This window comes from Alligator sinensis, unplaced genomic scaffold (genome assembly GCF_000455745.1).
Source record: "Alligator sinensis unplaced genomic scaffold, ASM45574v1 scaffold389_1, whole genome shotgun sequence".
Classification (NCBI taxonomy): Eukaryota; Metazoa; Chordata; order Crocodylia; family Alligatoridae; genus Alligator; species Alligator sinensis.
The window spans coordinates 927,193-947,454 of record NW_005841951.1 but is presented as its reverse complement, the minus strand read 5'-3'; the positions used below and the strand labels follow the sequence as shown (position 1 = coordinate 947,454).

The following is a 20,262-nucleotide window of genomic DNA, read 5'->3' as shown; positions in this document are numbered from 1 at the left end:
AAGAGCGGTCATTCCTCAAGGACATGATCCTCAATGCACAAAAGAAGTCCTTTTCCATATGGAGGAAAGGTAGCAGAAGGGCTGGTAAGCCCTTTTGGCTTAATAGGGATATCATGGTCCTCTTGAGAAAGAAGAAAGAGACATACAAACAATGGAAGCTTGGGACAGTCCCCAAGGAGGACTATACAACAACAGCCCGCACTTGTAGGGAGCAGATTAGAAAGACTAAGCTGGCAACTGAATTTAAACTGCGACAGAAATCAAGGACAATAAGAAATCCTTCTTTAGGTATATAGGGAACAGGAGAAAAACAAATGGAAGCATGGGGCCATTGCTTAACAACTCATGACAGCTGGTTACCAACACTCAGGAGAAAACTGAACTCCTGAATTACTACTTTGCTTCGGTATATCACCAGACTAAGAGGAAAATCATATTAGATAAGGTTCAGAATGGGCGTGGTGGGAATGACCGCCTTCTTCCTGTTGACGTTGAGCTGGTGTGTGATCAGTTAGAAAAGTTAGACATTTATAACTCAGCAGGGCTGGATGACCTTAATTTGAGAGTGCTGAAGGAGGTGGTCAAAGTCATCGCAGGACCTCTGGCAAAACTCTTCCAAAACTCGTGGCGCTCAGGGGAGGTCCCTGAAGACTGGAAGAGGGCCAATGTGCCCATCTTCAAGAAGGGGAGGAGAGAAGACCTGGGCAACTATAGGCCAATTAGCTTAACGTCTATCCCAGGGAAAATCCTGGAAAAATTCATCAAGGAGTCTATGTACAGCAGAAGGTAGGATTCTGAATGACAGCCAGCATTGCTTCATTGCAGGCAGGTCCTGTCTTACCAATCTCATCTCCTTTTACGACCAGGTAGTTTACCACTTGGATAAGAGAGAGGAGGTTGACATTGTATACCTAGACTTCCAAAAGGCCTTTGATCTGTTATCCCATGATGTTCTCACAGGAAAATTGGAGGATTGTGGACTTAACTGCTCGAGTTAGGTGGGTAGGAAGTTGGCTGTGGGGTTGGACCCAGAGAATTCTAATGAACGGATCTGTGTCATCCTGGCAAGAAGTGGCCAGTGGTGTCCCTCAGGAGTCCATGCTTGGTCTAGTGCTTTTCAACATTTTTATCAATGATTTGGATGCGGGAGTGAAGAGTTCACTGGTTAAGCTATGAATCTATGAATCAATCTATGAATCTAAGTTCGCAGACAACACCAAGTTATGGGGGAGCATGGACACACTTGAAAATAGGCTACAGATGCAGGCGGACCTCAACAGGCTGGCAAGTTGGGCAGATCAGAACCAGATGAAGTTCAACACAGAGAACTGTAAAGTGCTCCATCTGGGGACGAACAATCCCCAACATACTTAAGGCTCGGTGGTGCCATACTGACTAGCACCACAACTGAAAGGGACCTAGGTGTAATAATAGACCATAATATGAACATGAGCTGTCAGTGCAGTGCTGTAGCCAGCAGGGCAAACAATACTCTGGCAAGCATCAACTAATGCATCTCAAACCAAGGAAGTGATTCTTCTGCTTTACTCAGCATTGGTGAGACTGCAGCTGGAGTACTGCATCCAGTTCTGGACACTGCACTTCAACAAGGATGTGGAAAAGCTTGAGGGAGTCTAGAGAAGACCCACCCGTATGATCACAGACTTGCAAGGCAAGCCATATGAGGAAACGCTGAGGGACTTGGGACTCTTCAGCCCAAAAAAGAGAAGGCCGAGAGGGGACTTGGTAGCAGCTTACTGCTATATCAGGGGAATACATTAAGGGTTCGGCAAACAACTGTTCACCAGGGCAACCTTGGAGAAAACCAGGAGTAATGGCCACAAACTCCTGGAAGACCGTTTCAGGCTTAATAGTAGGAAAAACTTCTTCACAGTTAGGGTGTACAGACTGAAATAAATGCCCTCCAGAGGTGGTGCAATCACCTACCCTGGAAATCTTCAAGAGGAGACTGGACAGTCACCTTGCTGGGGTCACCTGAACCCAGTTATCTTTCCTGCCTAGTGCAGGGGGGCTGGACCTGATGATCTTGCAAAGTCCCTTCCAGCCCCTTACAATCTATGTATCTATGGAAAGTAAGGTGGTGGGAAGGGCAAACAAGGTGTCAGTTTTCAAATATTTGGAGGAGTGCCGAAGGAAGATGGAAAAAATAATGTTCTCCCTTGTCACAGAAACAGGACATAAAAAAGTGAGTTTAGATTACAGCAAAGTAGATCAGTGTCCTGTAAGACTTACTATGAGACGAGCAGGCTTAGGGAACTTGCAGAATCTCCTTCACTGGAGATGAAGAAATAGCAGACCCATTATTTGTGTAGGGAGTTGGAGCAGATAACCCTTGAAATCCATTCTTAACTTATGATTCTATCTTTCAAAGGAATTGTATTAGAATTCACTGTTGTGTTGCTTCTGGACTAATATATTTATCTCAAGTTCTTCAGTCGGTGAGGGAAATTAATGTCAGCTATTGGCCATCATCAGTGAGATCAAAAGGGGATAAATAGCACTCTTTTCTTTCAAATTAAAAAAGCTTTGTTAATGCTAAATTATATACATATTTACCGATCAAATATCATGCTTAATAAATTATTCAAAAATTCCTCTTCGTAGACATGGGTAAAACTGGCAAGGTGTGCTCCAAAATCTTGGCATAATGCTTCTGATTCACCCCATGTTCTTTTCTTCAGGACTTTTTCACTGTGAAATATCTGCATAGTAAAATACAGTTTTTTAAAACAATCATTTTTTTACTAGTGATTCAGAAATCTCTGAAAAAAAGTTTAGGCAGTGCTGTTTGCCTTTGCAATAAAAATATACACTTTGCTAGGTATGTATTCCTGGCAGTATAGTTATTTAGGCAACTGTTTATTTGGAAACACATTATAAATGGTGCCAATGACTTTTCAATCTAGTCCATTTCAAGAGGGAAAAGATCAAGTGAAATAAAGACTTTTTCATTCAAATAGTGATATTAAGGAACAGTAGATAAAAATACACAAATCAAGAGATTTAGGTAAGCCTTTTTTGTTATTTTATACCTTGTAGCAGTTGAGCAGATTAGAATTTGATTCCCATCCAAAGTAACAAGAAGTGACAGGCCTTCCATACTTAGGCTCGGTTTCTTCGTATGATTTGATTTTCTGCTTACACAGTGACATAGCTTTGAAGCTTTTGCAGCTTTTCACATCCCAAAATCCAAGAGATTGCCCTCCTCGAATAACAACACACTGTCCAGAATGGCCTAAAACAGAAGAAGGGCACTTAATATCAGAATAAAATATCTCGGTTCCAGGCTACAGCTTCATCAATAACACTGGACATTTTTTACAAGCCTGTCAGATGCACTGAAATAGATTTACATCATTTTTCTAATATGGTTTTGTGTTAGTTAAGTGGTCATATAGAGTATGCTTTTACTCATTGATCAACATTATGATAAAACTGTGAACTCAGTCTGAAACGATTAATTTATTAATTTATTGCTCCCGGGCAAAGGCATGGAGAGTATTAAGTAGTGAATTTCCTGTTCCACTAATCAATTTATTAGCCTGTTCTGGCTAATTCAACTTGTAAAACAAGAGGCCATAACAAAGGATCCTGTTAGGAAAGGTGGGAAAGAAAATGTAGTAGTATTTTTGCAAGCTGCGGGTCCAAGATATTCAGAAGCGACTAATGATCAGGGATCCAGGTTTTCCATTTCCCAAGGGAGAATGGAAAAAAAATGCAGATTTCCCCCTTTACCTGAGGAAAATACAGATTTCTAATTTTAACAGAGAAACCCATGGATTTTGCAGTTTTGCAAAGAGCTCTCTGCAGGCTGGCAGAGTCCCAGCCTGTAAGGGGCTGGGGAGGAGCAGGAGGAAGGTGGTCAGGCAGGGGGCACCATGTGCATGTAAGTGCAGGGGGCGTTATTGAGGCCCCTGTAGGCAAGAAGGGAGTTGGGCAGGGCTGTCTGAGGCTGCTGGTCAGCTGGGTGGTACGTGGGGTTTGGGGCTGCAATGCGTGGTCAAAGGGCCCTGGTGGGGAGTAGGATGGGGCCACAGGCAGCTCATTTGCAGGGCAGGGAGTGGGGCTGACTCCCTGGTGCTGTGAGCACTCCCAGGGGGGTAGGGGAGTATGCCCCAGATCTGTGCGTGGGGTGGAGCGGGCTGTCCGCTACAGGCTTGGGCTCCCTGCCCTGATGCCCTCCCCCAGGGCCTCTGCAGCCTAGCTGGTTGGTGCTTCAGGGAACAGCAAGGCATCGGGAAGTTCTGCTGAGAGCTCCATGCTGCCCTGGCAAGATGCTCCCTGCAGCAGTGAGGGGCACAACCTTGTGCTGCCACCCCTGCTGCAGCCTCGCCAGGGCATTTTGGTATTTGATTTTGGGTTGGATTTGATTTAAACTGGTTTAAATTTGTAAATATATCAAGAAAACATTGTGTTCAACTGATACCTATATATATATATCAGCCTTTCATTTTAATAATGGATTTGGAGGGTTTTATCACAGAATTTGTGATTTTTTATCAGGGAAAACCCGGATCCCTGCTAATGATCCTGAGTGCCTCAATTTTTGGGTTTCTACTTTGAAGAGGCCCCAGTTTCAGCCTGTTCTAAACATCAAGCTCCTCTGAGGCATCTCAAGGTGGGTCTCTAAAACATGTGGCACCCAAAATCACTGGTCACATCTGAAGAGCTACTATTGCCTTTAAAAATAGTTTACATTTTTATCTTATTAAAAGAAACCCTGCTTTTGTATCAATTACTATCAGACCTAAATTGAACAGAAGAACATAATAATTACTCAGGGATAGGAAATAAAAATACTGCCACTTGGTTACAGTTTTGTTGTTGGGTCCACAAATATATCCCAACTACCTTGTCCTTCTTGATCATTGTTTAAAATGTATAAATTTATGAACTATGAATATTAATGACCTAAATTAATTATATTAACAGGAGTTGGGAGAATGCTCAGATCCCTGGCACTATCTCCAGGGCTCACTGGTGGAGGACATTAAGATCCTCTCTGTAAACTAGCTGTCGTTATTCACAGCATGGGTGATCAACCTCCAGCCCACAGGACAAAGTCTCTGTGACCATTGTATCCAGTCTGTGGGGTTTTCCACAGGCCGCGAAATTTGACTGCAGGGGAGTAGTGGCACTGCCACCCCCCCTCACCCCCGCCAAATTCCCAAACCTCAAACCCCAAGCCCCAAGCAGAAGGTTGGGGCTGAGCCACAACCCCTCCCCCACCAGCCAGATCCAGGCCGGGCCATGCCACCTTTCCTGCCACAGGTGGATTGGGGCCGGGCCAAGCCCCCTTCCCCACATAGCTGGACTGGCGCTGGGCTATACCCCCTTTCCCCTGTGTCTGGATTGGGGCTAGGTCACACCGCTCTCCCCTGCAGGGCTGGGCTGTACCCCTGCCCTCCAAACAACTGAATAGGACCCTGCTACAACTGTCCTGGGCACTGGACAGGGACCACGAACTGGATCTGGCTAGCAGACTGATTGAGCACTGGCCATATCTCCTGCCAGCGAAAAAGTTGAGCACCACTGATTCACAGTACTTCCAGACCTCCCAAATTGAGGATAAGTGAGAAAACAGCTGGAAATGGAATCTAGGTTTGAAACAATTGTGCAGTTACTCTTGACATTTCACGGATTAGCTGCCAATGGTAATAAAAGGATAGGTTGCCACATCTTTACCCTGCCACACAGAAGAAGGAAACAGCAGCTACTTTCCTGGTATTCCACACAGAACAAATGGACAGGGAGGGGGCAGAGAGGAATAAGGTATGGAAGAGGCCCTGGGTGCATCCCCGAGCCTTCCCAGAGGGTAAGGTTTCCTGGCTGGGTACATGTTGTAGAGTAAGTTGTCCTGTAGAAAAGAGTGTAGTAACTCACTTTCCCCATCCTGGACAAGAGTGGAGAAAGGGAGGAATTCTCAGTTCATTCTCTGTGCTGCCCCTGCAGAGTTGCACTTATACAGTCTCTAAGCAGTCTGTAAAGTTACTCCAGTCTGAAATGAACATGACCTTGTAGGCCTCTTGGACGGCAAGAATAAACAAGGAAAAATGATGTTGGGAATTCAGGAAGGGTAGTGGGATTAATGGCAAACTTTCGAGTTTGATCCAAAATTTACATTTGTTATTTTAACAAATTACTCACGTGGCTGATACTTGTTCCAGTTTGTATAGCTCACAGGCTGATACTTTCCATCTGTCATTAGCCAAGAGTATTCTCCAGTATTGTTAAGGTCTTGTAGTCCTATCCAAAAATAAGTTTCCTCAGTTTTCACCATTCCACAGATTATACTGTTGATAAAAGCTTGTTCAAACCTTTAAAAATGATCAGGATAAAAAATCATGTTATAGTAAGATATCCTAATCCATATCTCAGTTACAAATTAATTAACGAAGATGAGAAAAATACTCAGGAGCTTATTTGTATTAAGAAACATCTATAGTCGCTGCTAGTTGTATATGGATGATATTAGAAGAATCTCCCCATTCCTGAAAAGTTCAAAGAATCAGAGAGACAGCACAAGGGAAAAAAAGAAATATTGGCACAAAAATATTTCTTCTTTGGACACTGAATAGTTAGCAGTGAATAGTTAATACTGAATGACCTACTGTACCAGCAGTTCTGATATCTGCAAAAGGAAAGTGACTTTCCTCATTTTAGCATTTTGAAGATATTCCACAGAATATTTAAATACTTAAACTATATACCACTGTAAAAGTTATATATAGCCCTGATTTTGCTATGTAAATACTATTCATTCAGTTATTATTGGTACTACATTATACAAATGCATGCATTCACTTAGAACCATAATTAATCAGGTTCCTGTGAAATTATATCCAGCACACTGAGGCCTCAGTTCCACAAAGACTTAACGCAAACTTAACTTCACACACTGCAAACAGAAATACTGACTTCTGTCTAAATGACCATAATGTGTAAAGTTAAACACATGGGTATCTTTTCAGGATTAGGACCTACATATCTAATTCACCTAATTTTTTTGTCTATCTCATATCTAATTTCTTTTTGTAAATATAATTTTACACTGTATAATTTTACACTGGTATAATTTTAATTTTATACCAGTTCTGCCCATCTTCCCATACACCAGTCCTCTTTCTTACAAACAAGTTCTTTAACGCTATTTAATGATTTAATTTGGAATAATTTTTGGTATCTTCTAAGCATGATTTATTCTGAAGAAAAGCACTTGTACTTGCCATACAAGGACAAAGACCCTAAACAGTGAAATGCCATGTTACATGTTAACAACCACTTTCTCAGAAAGTGCAATATGTCAACTGGAAACAAATAACTAAAACAATGATAAATGATGTATCATGAGGAATAATACTACCCGTGTGCCTTCTGTGGGGTACAAAGTGCCCACAACCTGGATGATGCTAATAAGAGTTGTAGATGCTCACTGGGTGCATCTATACGAGGCACTTTACTGTGCATTAGATTAACCTAATGCACAGTAAAGCATCACTGTTTTCATGTGCACTGGACTTACCGAACATTAGTCTAATGGGCTGTTTGCTAGTACCAACACATACAGAAACTAGATAAACAACACATTAGGCAATGTGCAGTAGCACAATTTTGCCCAAGGCAGCAGGGGGCCACTGCTGCCTGCCTAAGCCTCAATGCTGGGAGAGATGTGCTAGCTGCAGAGGCAGCTGTCTCCTAGCCCTGTGCACATTGGGACCTGGGTCCCTGCAGCTGGTACAGCTCTTCTGGCCCTGTGTGCATTGGGGTGGGTCCTGATATGCACCGGACCAGGAGACAGCTGCCTCTGCAGCCGGCAATACTCCCCTGGTTTCATGCACATTAGGACTGGCCCCTGTACTCCCTGCCAGCCCCCAGGCTGGCACCCAGTGGAGCGTGGAGCTCCCCCTAGCTGTTGTATGGGGGCAGAGCAGGGAAGGAGCAGCCTTGTACTGCGCTGCTCCCATTGGGTGTAAATCTGCACAAATGTAGATGCATTCGCAGCCTCATCTTACTGTGTCTTATTTTACTGAGAAGTAACCTTACTGCAAATTAATTGCATGTGTAGAGGCAACCACTGACTGTAGAAACTTAACCTGTCTCCTCATAATGTGAATTACACTTTTACTAAGCTATCCATTGCATATTCATAGGGTGACAGTAAGAGACCTACAAGCAAAATTCCTATTAACTTAACACTTTGATTTTAAAATCAGTGCTCTGGACAACTATGTTCTTATTCTTGTTTAGGATTAGCAAGGATCATCTGAAAGGATTTTGTTTCTCCATGCCACAAATAATGTAGGAATCTGTCCTTTCCACAAAACTAGTTATCATACAACTGGCTTCTAAATGTAACTGGCCATGTCCACATGAGATGCTTACTGCACAGTAGCTTGTTACTACCGCACAGTAGCACTGCCAGGCACAAAGCTACTGTGCAGTTGTAATAAGCTACTGCGCAGTAAGCATCACTAGGCAACCAACCCAGGATGTTACTGTGTAGGTTACTGAACAGTCATTTAGTACTTGGTTATGCAAGTACTAAATGACTGTGCAGTAACAATAGTGCAGTGGGTATCTCGTGTAGATGCGCCCACTGTGTTATACCTGGCTGTTTCCCCCATGCAAAAGTTTGCACTGTAATCTCTTTCATAGTCTCCTTTCCACAATGGAACAGCTAGGAGATTCTGTAAATTCTATTTATTATTTTATTCCATAACACTATTATCTCAGGACATTCTCAACATGTATGCGGAAAGGTCACTATTCCTTCACAACCAAGTTCAAATTGATTTACAGTTTCTGGATACAATATCTGGACTATGACCAAAGTAAATCCACTATAGTTTGACCAAAGGCAAACCGGTCTTTTGACCATAACAAATACAGGATATGAATAAATTCATTAATATTTGGTTAGAAAGTTCATATATTTAAATATTTTATCACATATGATAAAATAATACACAAAAGGCAATTGTTACACATTTTCTGTATTTGAGCAGTACTCATATAGAGGTTCATCGAGAAAGCAGCATCACACTCCAGTCCTAATTCAACAAAATGTTGAAGCATGTACTTAACTTTAAGGATAAGAGTAATTATACTGAAGTCAAGAATATATTGCTGCTCATTCCTAGCATGAAATCAGAGTGCTAAGCACCTTGTCAGGTAAAGGTCTGAGGGTTTCCATCTTTCAAAATACCCTCAATTCCCATTGATAAAGGCATCCATCCATATTTAATACAATAGAGAAGTAGCAAGTACACTAGGGCTAGTTACAGACATTCAAAAAGCCAGAAGCAGAATCAATCAAACCTATGCAGGTTTCTCCAAGAGATTTCTCTGCAGAGATTAGATTGGGCGCAAACAGAACATACATTCACCCTTTGGTTGGATAGGGCATGCAGATGACTGCACTGGCAGAAGCCAGAAGGTGGGGGGCCCTCCTTCATGCCTTCCAAAGCAGCCTCTCTCCCCACCCCTGCCCTGTCCAGCAGTGGCTGTCAGCAGCAGTGCAGGGAGGGACATCCCCCACCCCAGCTGTGCTTGCTTGGGTCTAGGTGGACCTGGGCTGGCCTCTGCTTCCCTCCCTGTGTTTCTGCTGCATGGCGCTCAGTCCTGGCTCCTGCTGTCTCTGTGACAGCCCAGGGGTGGGGCTGGCCCAGCACTCAGCTGGAGCAGACAAGTGCAGGCCAATGTTAGCCTGCCCATTCTGTGAGGGCAGTTTAGTGGGGACCCACAAAACAGCCTGGGATCCTGGGGGATTGCAATCTAACTTGAGTTGGGAGGGGATCTGGGACAGAAGTTTGATAGACCGGTTTAAACTAAACTGATTAAATCTGACACCACATTAATCCAGGTTAGATTGGGTTCTGCCATTTTTAAATCAGTCTGTGAGTGCTGAACTTCTGTTCTGTTACAGGTTTAGTCTGGTTTCCAATCACTTATACTGATTTATGTGTAAAGTTTGTACCTAGCCAAAGAGGCAGAAAAGGACACAAAAAACAGTGATCAGAATATTGATGTCTGATCCAGAAACCAGATTACAGGCCTGCCATTGTCACATTTGTCCTCAGACTCCAAGCTACTTTTTTACAACAAAGGGAGACCTGTTAGCATTGGACTTTTCACACAACTAATTATGATGGAGAGAATAAAGATATTATATTTGTAGTAAAATAACAAGCCTACAACCCCACTTATTTCATTTGTATCCATGAGCCATTAACTAGTGGCATATCCACACCAGCATACTTTGTTAATGATTTGATTGATTGGTGAATGCCAACTTATTTTTCTTATCTTCCCTCACTGGCTGTATAGAAACTATGGCTGGTTGAAACTTTTCCATTAAAATATTTTTCAGCGGAAAATTGGCTCCAAAATTAAAAAATACATTTTCAGACAAAATTGAACAGTTTCCTAGGAGTTGTCATCTGACCAAAGAACATGGCCCTGAAAGGGAACTGTAGCCTGAGGAAGCCACACAACGGTTGCCATGAAACATAACAGTTCCAGAATTAACATACTTTAGCATTTATTTTTTCATGAAAACCTTGGGATTTGCCATAGGAAAACAAACCTTATCAGCTGTAATAGAAACTGAGAATGTCTCCCCAATAGTCATTATAGTGACACAGGTAAAAAAATGTGCACATGAATCCTTAATTTGGGAAATCTATACATATCTCAGATTTGAATAGGAGCATACTGTATGGACTGCAGTATGGATCCAGGCAGTAGCTCAGGCAGAAACATGCTCAGAGAAAATATCAGGTATTTGAACATCTGCAATGATGAAAGCCTGTTATTGACATTGAACACTAAGTAAACAGAAGCAAGGAAGAGATGATAGAGAACTGAATTCACAAAATAATAACTCTTTTACATTAAACAACCATTTATAAAGTTTAAATATGAAAATATAAATTACATTACTAGGTACACCTTTAAAGATTCATAGGCTGGAGACTGTGTAAATCTGTATAGGAAGCATTCAAGTTTCTGGACTCCTGCACACTTGAATTAAAGTACCAGTTAAACAGACAGACAGAGACACAGATAGCAAGTCAGTAACTGCTGTCTATTAAACTTTATGCTGACTCAGGAAGTAAACATAATGACAAAATGAACATTTGATTTTTTTGAACATTAGTAATTAATTCCAGTTTTAAAGCAAGCTTGCTTATAAATGATAATCTTTTTCTTTACACGGAACTTTTTATAGGTAGAAGAGCTTTTGCTAGCAGTACTTTGCACTAATAGAATTAAGTACCTGTTTTTTACTGTTAGAAGTGCAGGCGGGCAGTAATAACCACTGGAAGCATGTTCAAAACTTCGTGGGGTATTGTCGATTTTATAACAAAATCCACCATGTCTTTCCCATCCCTTTAAAATAAACATTATTTTTATGCATTATTGTATACAGTATAAATATATATACAGTTAGGTTGGCTGTCAAAAAACTGACAGCCTCCTTGTACTTTTACATTTTATCCCAATTCATGTTATCTTCCATTTCTCTTTCTGCTCTGGTGAGGTCCTTGTGACTATTGCTGGGTGACAGTCTGATGATCTGGGTTTCAGCAGCCCTATCATTCATAGCACAGCTATGATGCTATTCAGGTCATAATGTGGAGGCGTGTTTGTACAGATTTTAAGTAGATCAAAATATATAAAAAAGAAAAAGAGCTTGAACAGAGATGAAACATGACCAATATCACAGCTCACTTTGTAAAAATGGGAAATTTGTATAAGTTAGTTAAATAGGGGTGTGTGTGTGTGTGTGTGTGTGTGTGTACTTATGTTTTGGGAAAGTTCGATCAGAATCCCAAATTGAATCCAGACTTCAGAATTGGAGTCTAATGGGCCCAACCCAAAATACCAAGAGTGAAATTCAAGCCTGACTGAAATCAGCAAGATTTCTGCCATTGACTTCAGCAAACCAGTATTTCACTTTAGTCTTAAAATGCATAAACTTTGAGGAAGGCAGTGACCTTGCATACATCTAACTCTTAACAGCCATCATTGACTTTATTCTCCTCCTTCCTCCAGAAAGCCTCCTTACACACCAGGTCACCAGCATTTTGCTTATCCAATTATGTCACTATTCTGGTAGTAAAAGAGAGGAAACAAATACCACTGAAGAGAAAATATTTTCTGCAGTTGTCTGAGGGCCACAATTGTTGCTATCCATAAGATTCAGAGACAGCCTCTGAGACGTATGAAAGGAACTAGTAACACCTTTCCTGACTAGCAGCAGCTTAACATAAAGGCTGTGAAAAGGCTGATTCCAGTCTTCAGACAAACAGCAACCAAAAAGCAAGGGCCTGAGAGAGGTCATGCTGTAGAAGCTGGCTGCATAGGCCTGAGAATGATGGAATCAAACCTCCAGGCACATCTAATATAAAGCACTAGGACTAGGGCATAGTTATATTTGCATTAACTCTAATTATCTTTCCACCATAGCTTAAATATAGGAAACATTAAGTGCTGGGTAGTTCACATAAGCCAGGGTTTTGAAAGGTGTGCTCTGATCTCTGTTCTTACAGATGGTTTCTGATTTCATGCCCAATAAGGTTACTTTTCTTTTAGCTGAAGTTTTTATTTCTTCGAAGGTAAATGCTACATCTCTACTTTTGTAGAATAGCTTCTCTTACAGGGAAGTGTAGGAGAAAACTGTTTAGATTTTGTTTAAATTTGTTTCCAGTCAGGTCCAAAATTAGCTCTATATGTTATAAGCATGAAAAAAAATCATTTAAATGGGAACAGAAAGAGAATGTAAAAAAGAGTTAATTTTTTTAAAGAGTAAATTTAGCTGGATTTGATATTCATACTTGTACAGAGTACAATCATGTCTGTTGCACTCCAGAGAAAATGGCTTATTTTTGTACATTGTGGTTCACATATGTAATCATATGTTTTTTCTAATAACTTGAAATGTTTAACAACAGTTAAAAACTTACAGTCAATTTTTTTTCTGTGTTTTTAATCAATACAAATGGAAAATGTTATTATTCTAGAGGTGGGGAAGTTTGTTAAGTTACAGAAAGATCACAGAGATGCACCCTTTATTTTTTTTCTCTCTCTCAGACTCACTAAAAAATGGTTCAGGATGGTTTACAAACAAATATTTCAATTGAGGCAGCTAAAATAGTTGAAACATGAATAGCTTGTGCAGGAAGCATGTGCTTGTTATTATTACTGCTACTTTATTATGATGCACATAGGAACAATATTAATAATTTATGTTCTGCTATCCGCCTAACTTGCTCTTGGAATATCAATTTACTGACTCTGTTTTAGGGATGAATGCCAGGACATTTAGATACCTGTCTCTTTTGGCACAAATGTTTCATAATTCTTGTTGGCTTATAGCTGTGGTAACTCATTACAGATAACTTATATCATAACTGTAGAATACACATTGCCTGTCAAACTCAACAACATTGGTATTAAAAGGTTGCAGCTGTTTCAGACTGAAGGCAGAATGTTTGTTCAACACTACCAGCAATCCCAGTGCTGACCTTTTACATGGCAAAACAAACAATTTGCGATCTACCTCTTATCATTATTTCCATTTCCTCTTTTTAAATACAGTATCTTCTCATTTCTTTTGATGTTTTAAAGAAAAAATCATGCTCCAATAGTGAAGGAAAAAATAAATGAAAGACAGTTTCACTGTTGCACAGTTATGTTTACAGCTGACCAAGTGATACATCCTGTCCCTGGGGCAGGGGGCTGGACTCAATGATTTTCTGAGGTCCCTTCCAGCCCTAATGTCTATGAAATCTATGAATCCTCATTATCTGTCACTCCTCCAATCTTTTTCGTTGGCAAACTTGGTACTGAAAAGTCTGATATGGTTTTTCTGTATTAATCATGTGCCACAAAGCAGTATTTAAGTTCTTAAAACAAGTATAATAACTAGACTACCTGGATCTAAATGATCAAACACAAAGAAACAAATATAACCTCTCCTCTGTACATTTTAGCGCTATGTATGGAAAGCAGAGCTATTTCCATAGCCCTTAGCATTTCCATAGGATAAATACTACTTCTGTAAATGTTTGGAAAATGAAGCAAAGCGATAAAGTTGTAAAAATCTACAAACACAATTTAATGATGATTAAAGAAAAACAAAGCGGAGGAGGAAGGGAGAAACTGACAAAAATTTCTGAAGGAGTGATGCATTTGATCAATGGTGGCAATTATTATCAAGAGCTTTTCTTCTATCCAACTTTAGTGCTCATTTCAGGAAGCACTAAGACTATTCAGCCATTTTTAGTCTAATTCAAGACTACAAAAATAATGACTGAATGATAAAGCATGTGTTTATGTTCTATTGACATCAACATGACATGCACCTAAGCTTAAAGTATGTGCATAACTGACATCATGAATGGGGTTGGCATCCAGAAAGACAGAGAAGCTGACTAGCACAAGGTTCTGCTTGCTTTTCTATTTCTTTTATTATTTTATTCCTTTATTTACTTATTTTCCTAAATTACTTTCTTTCGTGCTGTGAATATTATCATTCCTGTGCCTTTTCTACCCCTTCTGGCTGGCATCCAGCTACAGCAGGAAACAGAATTATATTAGTGTCATTTTATCTCAGTCCTGGAAGTTGGGAAAGCGGTTGTATAGGAAGAGTCAAATTCAATCCTAGAGAAAAAATGTATAAATATTTTTGATGAAATTATAGGAAAAGGGATTTACCTTGACTATGCAAAAGCTAGAGTTGGACATGACAATACCGTAGTGCAATACTAGGTGTGTCTACAAAAGACACTTTACTGCGCAGTACAGCAAATGCAAGTAGCAAATTAACTGCTGAGTAATTACTGTGCAGTAAGGCACTGTAGACAGCAAATTTGCTCCTGGTCAGCCAGGCAGCAGGTGGTGGGAGATTGCTCTCTGCCCCTGGGATCTCCCTGCTGCCAGGGTGGGCTGCACCACCAGAGCCCAGGCGGGGACAATGTCCCCCTACCCCTGCAACTGGGAGCTCCCCACCCCCGCTCCACAATTGTGGAGAGAGTTCCTGCATAGAGAAAGTTCCCTGGCTAGCCTGGAGCTGGCAGGGACCTGCTCCAAACTGGGACAGTTCCCAGCCAGTCCCAGGCTACACAGGGAAGTCTGCACATGCAGCGTAGAACTAGCTGGGGACTGTTCTGTTTCGGGCTTCCCTGTGCAGCCTAGGGCTAACCAGGAACTGACCCTCTCAAGGGAAGGCTCCAACCCTGCAGCTTTTTCACAGCCCTGTACCCCAATTGGGCAATTGAGGCACAGGGCTTGGAAAGAGCTGCGGGGAAGGGGCAGGTCCCAGCCTCCTGTCTGGATCTGCTGGTGGGGCAGCTAGCAGTGAGCCCCCAGAATCCCTGCCCAACCAGGGGCTCACTGCTAGCTGCCCCACCAGCAGATTGGGGTAGGGGGTTGGGACCTGCCCCTCCCCTGAAGCTCTTAGCCAGCCCCCTGCACCCATTCAGAGATCTGGGACTGGGAGCACCTTACTGCCGGGCCAGGGGGACATTGTCCCTGCCCAGGCTCCACCACTGCACTTAACTTTCTTGTTTTAGCATACAGAAAGACTGCATAAGGAAGTTGACCTTTGTTACAAAAAGATTTGCTCCCTGTTAACAGTTCAGTGATTAGAAAAACTAATAGTGGAGTTAGCAAAAAAAATCACATAGTGCATAGTGAATCTCTGGAAGGGAGGGGAAAAAGACATCCACTTCTGCAACTGCTGGCTAAGAATGCCCTGTAAGAACCACAATCAGTTGATGAGAAACATAGAAGATTTTATATGCCAATCAGTCTGAAAAATAACCCCCAAATCAGTAGAAGATAAAAAAAAAGTAAGATTAGAAAGCTTTATAAAGACAAAACAACCATGCCAGAGGGTTAGAGTCAGTTACTGGGGCTAAACTATGGTTGGCCATCCTCCTCCTCTTTTCAGCATGTATGCTCAGTTATACACATACAGAGCAACACTGCACAGGGAGAGGGTTTGCACACTGTGTCTAAATGCCATAAATACTACATAGGTGCATCTACACATGCAATTAATGTGCATTAGGGTTACTGCACAGTACCTTAAGGCACATTAACATGTGACCAGGAACACAGCTACATGTGCTCCCAGCATGAGCAAATTTACTCCTGACAGGAGCAATTCAGTGCAGAGCTGCTCTGGCCCTGCTTTGCCCCCCTGCGGCAGTCAGGGAGAGCTCCAGGCTTCCCCAGGAGGCTGACAGGAAGCACATGGGTAGGGCCGGGGCTGGGGGTAGGGGAGGGGAGGAGCTGTCCCACTTCTGGTCAGCTCTCTCCATATTTGCTACTGCGCAGTAGCTACTGTGTAGTTGATCTAGTTAGTACCTATATCTCTTGGTACTAGGCAACTGAGTATTAGCCGAATTTACTGTGCAGTAAATGCTGCACATGTGTAGATGCTGATGCTTTATGGAGAGGTAATTAGTCTACTGTGCAGTAAAGAGTCTTGTGTAGATGCACCCTTTATGTGGCTGGGTAACTGCCATTTGGGCAGGTGAACTGAATGGGATTCTGCCCCTATTCACTTCTCTCTCTGGTTTATTTTACTTCACATCTAACCCATCATCAGACATTTGAGTGTATGTATGTGAAATTTCCTGCCTTACTTTTTTTTCCCTATGTCACTGTCTTCAGCTGAAATTCTCCACAAATAAGTACTACAGAATTTAGAGCAAGTTATTTGTTATTGAATAAAATAAGAAGGAAAAGCTGACTACTTGTAACTTTAGTGAGATTCATACTGTTTTGGTAGTAGCCATTAGACAGAACATGCATGTATTCTTTACATTTTGTGAAATGTAAGATTTTTAGCAACATGTTTGTCTGTTCTCTGGCAAATCTGAGAGACAAGTGGACATCACGTGCCTTTGAAAGACAGTACCTGTTGCAAGTCTATGTCAATTTAATGATTCTGCATAATTAATTGCTGGTAATTGGTTATCTTCATAACCCCTTTTTCTACTTTTTAAACATAAAAAGGGAATGGATTCTGATTAGATTACTAAACTCCACTTGAATCATACTTCTGTATAACACTAAACACTTTAGAACAAGATGGTAAATTTTTAGTTGATACATTTTAGATTAGAGATTAGCTCAAGTGAAAGGCTGATACACACACATCCCAATGTTGAGGACTCTGGATCTTAATATCACAGTAAGCCTCTACTCAATAACAGTCAGCACATTAATCCCACTTCAGAAAGTCCCTGAATTTAACTGGATATAACAAAATATCAAATCATTTTGTAACTCACAGTTTAAAAAGGATTGAACACTTATTTATGCTCCTAGATAGTTATGCCCTCTCCATTTTTGTTTTATGAAAATGAAGGGAATGCTTTCCTATGAGTGTAAAAGTTAATTCTTCATATCAAAGAAACTGAGTGTTTTTCACCCTGACATTCCACTCAAAACTATGAAAAACATGTGTAAGATAAAGCATCATGTAACAATCATTGTTTGTACAGATGGCCTCCAAAAGTATTGCGACTTTTGATCTAGAAAGATATAGGAATTTGGATCACAACTGCCAACAAGGCAATGATCCATAAAAGGAACCTAACAAACCTTTTAATCTTACATTAATCTTTTGTTTATGTATTTTTAAAGCAAACAATAGATGTGAGACTCTTCCTAGGAAACCTGAAGTATATTTTTTTAATGTGAAAAACTAAACATATAAATTCTATACCAATATTTATAGATTTCCTATCACATTTCTTGAAGCTAAAAACAAAGACTAAGTAAATTTACCTCTAGACACCCCGATTCCTTCTCAGAAGTGACATTTTCAAACTTGCCTGCTTTTTGACATAAGTAAAATAATCTGTCTTCACAATTTTTAATTTTCCAGTGTCCATCCTAGTAAAAAAATGCACATTATATTTGTGTTAAACAGTTTATTTTCCTGTTTGAGACACTTGTATATACAATAGCAACTGACAGCTACATTTTGTTCATCCTTGTTCATCTGGGGAGTCTTCTCATTTACTTCTGTAACTATCTTCAATGGCCCATGATTAAGACAAAGAATTTGCCATAGGGGTGCACTGATACATCGGTCTGATATCGGATCGGTACCAATATAAAGAAAATTTGCCCACGGGCCTGATCTGGTCAGCGGACAGGTCTTGCACCACTCATTCAGCCTGTGGGTTCGGATGATTTTAACTCGCTTGTTTTAAAGGTTTTTGAAAACTGAGTCAGAATTTCCAATACTTTGCACTGTTTGTCATCATTTACATCTAAGCAAAACAGGATAAAAATGGCCCTACGCATCTTAACTCTAATTTTATTTTAAAATGTATTCAGCTTCCAGATATTGGGCCTGATCTTCACTGTAAACCTGAGTAGGCCTTTATTTCTGTGGAGTTGCTCTCATGGATAAAAATTAATGGTATGACTGTTTTCGCAGGATTACACCCATTATTACCAACACTAGATAGAAACTCTAAGAATTATACAGATCAGTGAATCTTCTGACAAAAGATACTTTGCTACTGATATAGTGTCATTAATGCACTTAAAAAATAGTTTATGCTAATAAATTTATGCAGCATACAAGTATTTTGAATTAGAAAATTGACAAGCATTTTTGCCAGCCTTGTTTGAATGCCATGAATTGTATTTTATCTGTATTGATTTTTCTTTTTTAGTATGTATGCAGGTATCTATCACCCTTAATCTCACAATTTCAGACATAGCTTCAACTTGGGCTTGCTTCTTCTAAAATCAATGGCAAAATTCCCATTGATTTCAAGTAGAAGTGGGATTGGACCATTTATACAGCTCCTTGGTGTCAGTTTTTACAAGATGCTGCATAAATGCCTAAAATACTGAGAACAGAGTAACAAGAAACTGGTTCACTGTTTCAAAATATTTCCATGGAGCTTTCAAGTCAAGAAGCTGAACATCATAAATTAGAACGTACTCTACATAGATTTAACATTATTTTCTCTTTGTTGTAAGGAAACTTGCTTCACACTGATTGTTGTCCTCTTCCATTTGGCAAGCACTACACTTGTTCCCATTTCTTTAAGGGTCTTATCCCATTGCTTCTGTTTAGTTTGGGCATCCGTCACAGCCTTAAAAAGGCAGTTCATAAGGCTCTCTCATATTTACCAAGACTATGAGACATTGTGCATCAACCGCCAATGTTATTACAGAGTTTAAGGCTTGGAAAATATATGCAAATGGAAAAAAAAACATAATCATGACCAAAAATTGTTCACACAAGGTTTTCTTCCCTTAAAAGACAATCTAAAAGAAAACTTACAACTTCTTGTGCTGAAACACAAAATGGAGCTGTTCTTTGAAAAATATTAGGTTCTTCTTGGTGCCATGAGGTGAAGGTTACCAAGGAGCCATCAGACCATTCAAAAACAATTGGGGTTTTGTTGCTGCTCAGGCCAATCCATATCTCAGTTACATTTTCTGTAAAAAAGGGGTTTAGATTTTGATGAAACAAAAATGATGTCAGATGTGCCCATAGAATTAATAGCACAGTTTATAAACTATTCATACTTTCAATCAATATTACCTTTTTCAGAAAAAATGGAATTACATGGACTTTAAAAAAAATGTACAGCTTAGATATGCTTCTTCATTTATTACACTCGAGAATCAAATGGTCTGCAAATTCCCACAAAAATTACCAGTATATTTATCTACTCATGGAATGCAAGGGGTAGAAAACATGGTATGGATATGAAAGGTGCCTGTGGAATAGCCTTCCTCTACACTCGACCATTCTACAGTTGACATTAGGCTCTGGCAGCTACAGAGGGCACATCGCATCCCTCACTGTCTACTCAGGATAACTGAGCTTGTAAGGCAAACAGTATCATAAATTATCTCTGCTTTAAGTACTGATAGGGATTATTGAACAGTTTGGGAGCAGTTAGTCACAGGTAACAGGAGAATGACAAGAGCCAGAATTTACAGGGTTTATCAGGAACTTAGAATACCATGTATACCCCAATCTAAGACAACCCTGAATTTAAGACAGCCCCCCCCAATAATTAGATTATAAACATGGAACATTGATAAGTTGTTATAATTTTCCATGTATAAAATCTAATTATTGGAGGATGATCTTAAATTCATCCTTACAACCACTGCAGTGAGGAAAGCATTAGTAGGGGAGGAGGCAGTGGGGTGGCAGATAGCAGGGCAGGTGGGGGGTGG

The 20,262-nt window shown here is 40.5% G+C and overlaps 1 protein-coding gene across 4 annotated transcripts in view; it reads right to left on the bottom strand.

Annotated features, from left to right (window-relative positions):
* The window catches only part of PLA2R1 (phospholipase A2 receptor 1), an 81,160-nt gene that overhangs the window by 41,275 nt on the left and 19,623 nt on the right, over nucleotides 1-20,262 (bottom strand). For all 4 annotated transcript variants that reach the window (XR_003093231.1, XM_025199940.1, XM_014518394.2 and 1 more), the window contains exons 7-12: nucleotides 19,352-19,509; nucleotides 17,830-17,937; nucleotides 11,300-11,412; nucleotides 6,169-6,338; nucleotides 3,054-3,256; nucleotides 2,578-2,723 (exon numbers count right to left, since the gene is read on the bottom strand). Coding sequence is in view for 3 of the 4 variants with exons in the window: in XM_025199940.1 (XP_025055725.1) it covers nucleotides 2,578-2,723; nucleotides 3,054-3,256; nucleotides 6,169-6,338; nucleotides 11,300-11,412; nucleotides 17,830-17,937; nucleotides 19,352-19,509 (898 nt within the window). In the remaining variant the exon portion in view is untranslated. The remainder of the gene's footprint in view (nucleotides 1-2,577; nucleotides 2,724-3,053; nucleotides 3,257-6,168; nucleotides 6,339-11,299; nucleotides 11,413-17,829; nucleotides 17,938-19,351; nucleotides 19,510-20,262) is intronic.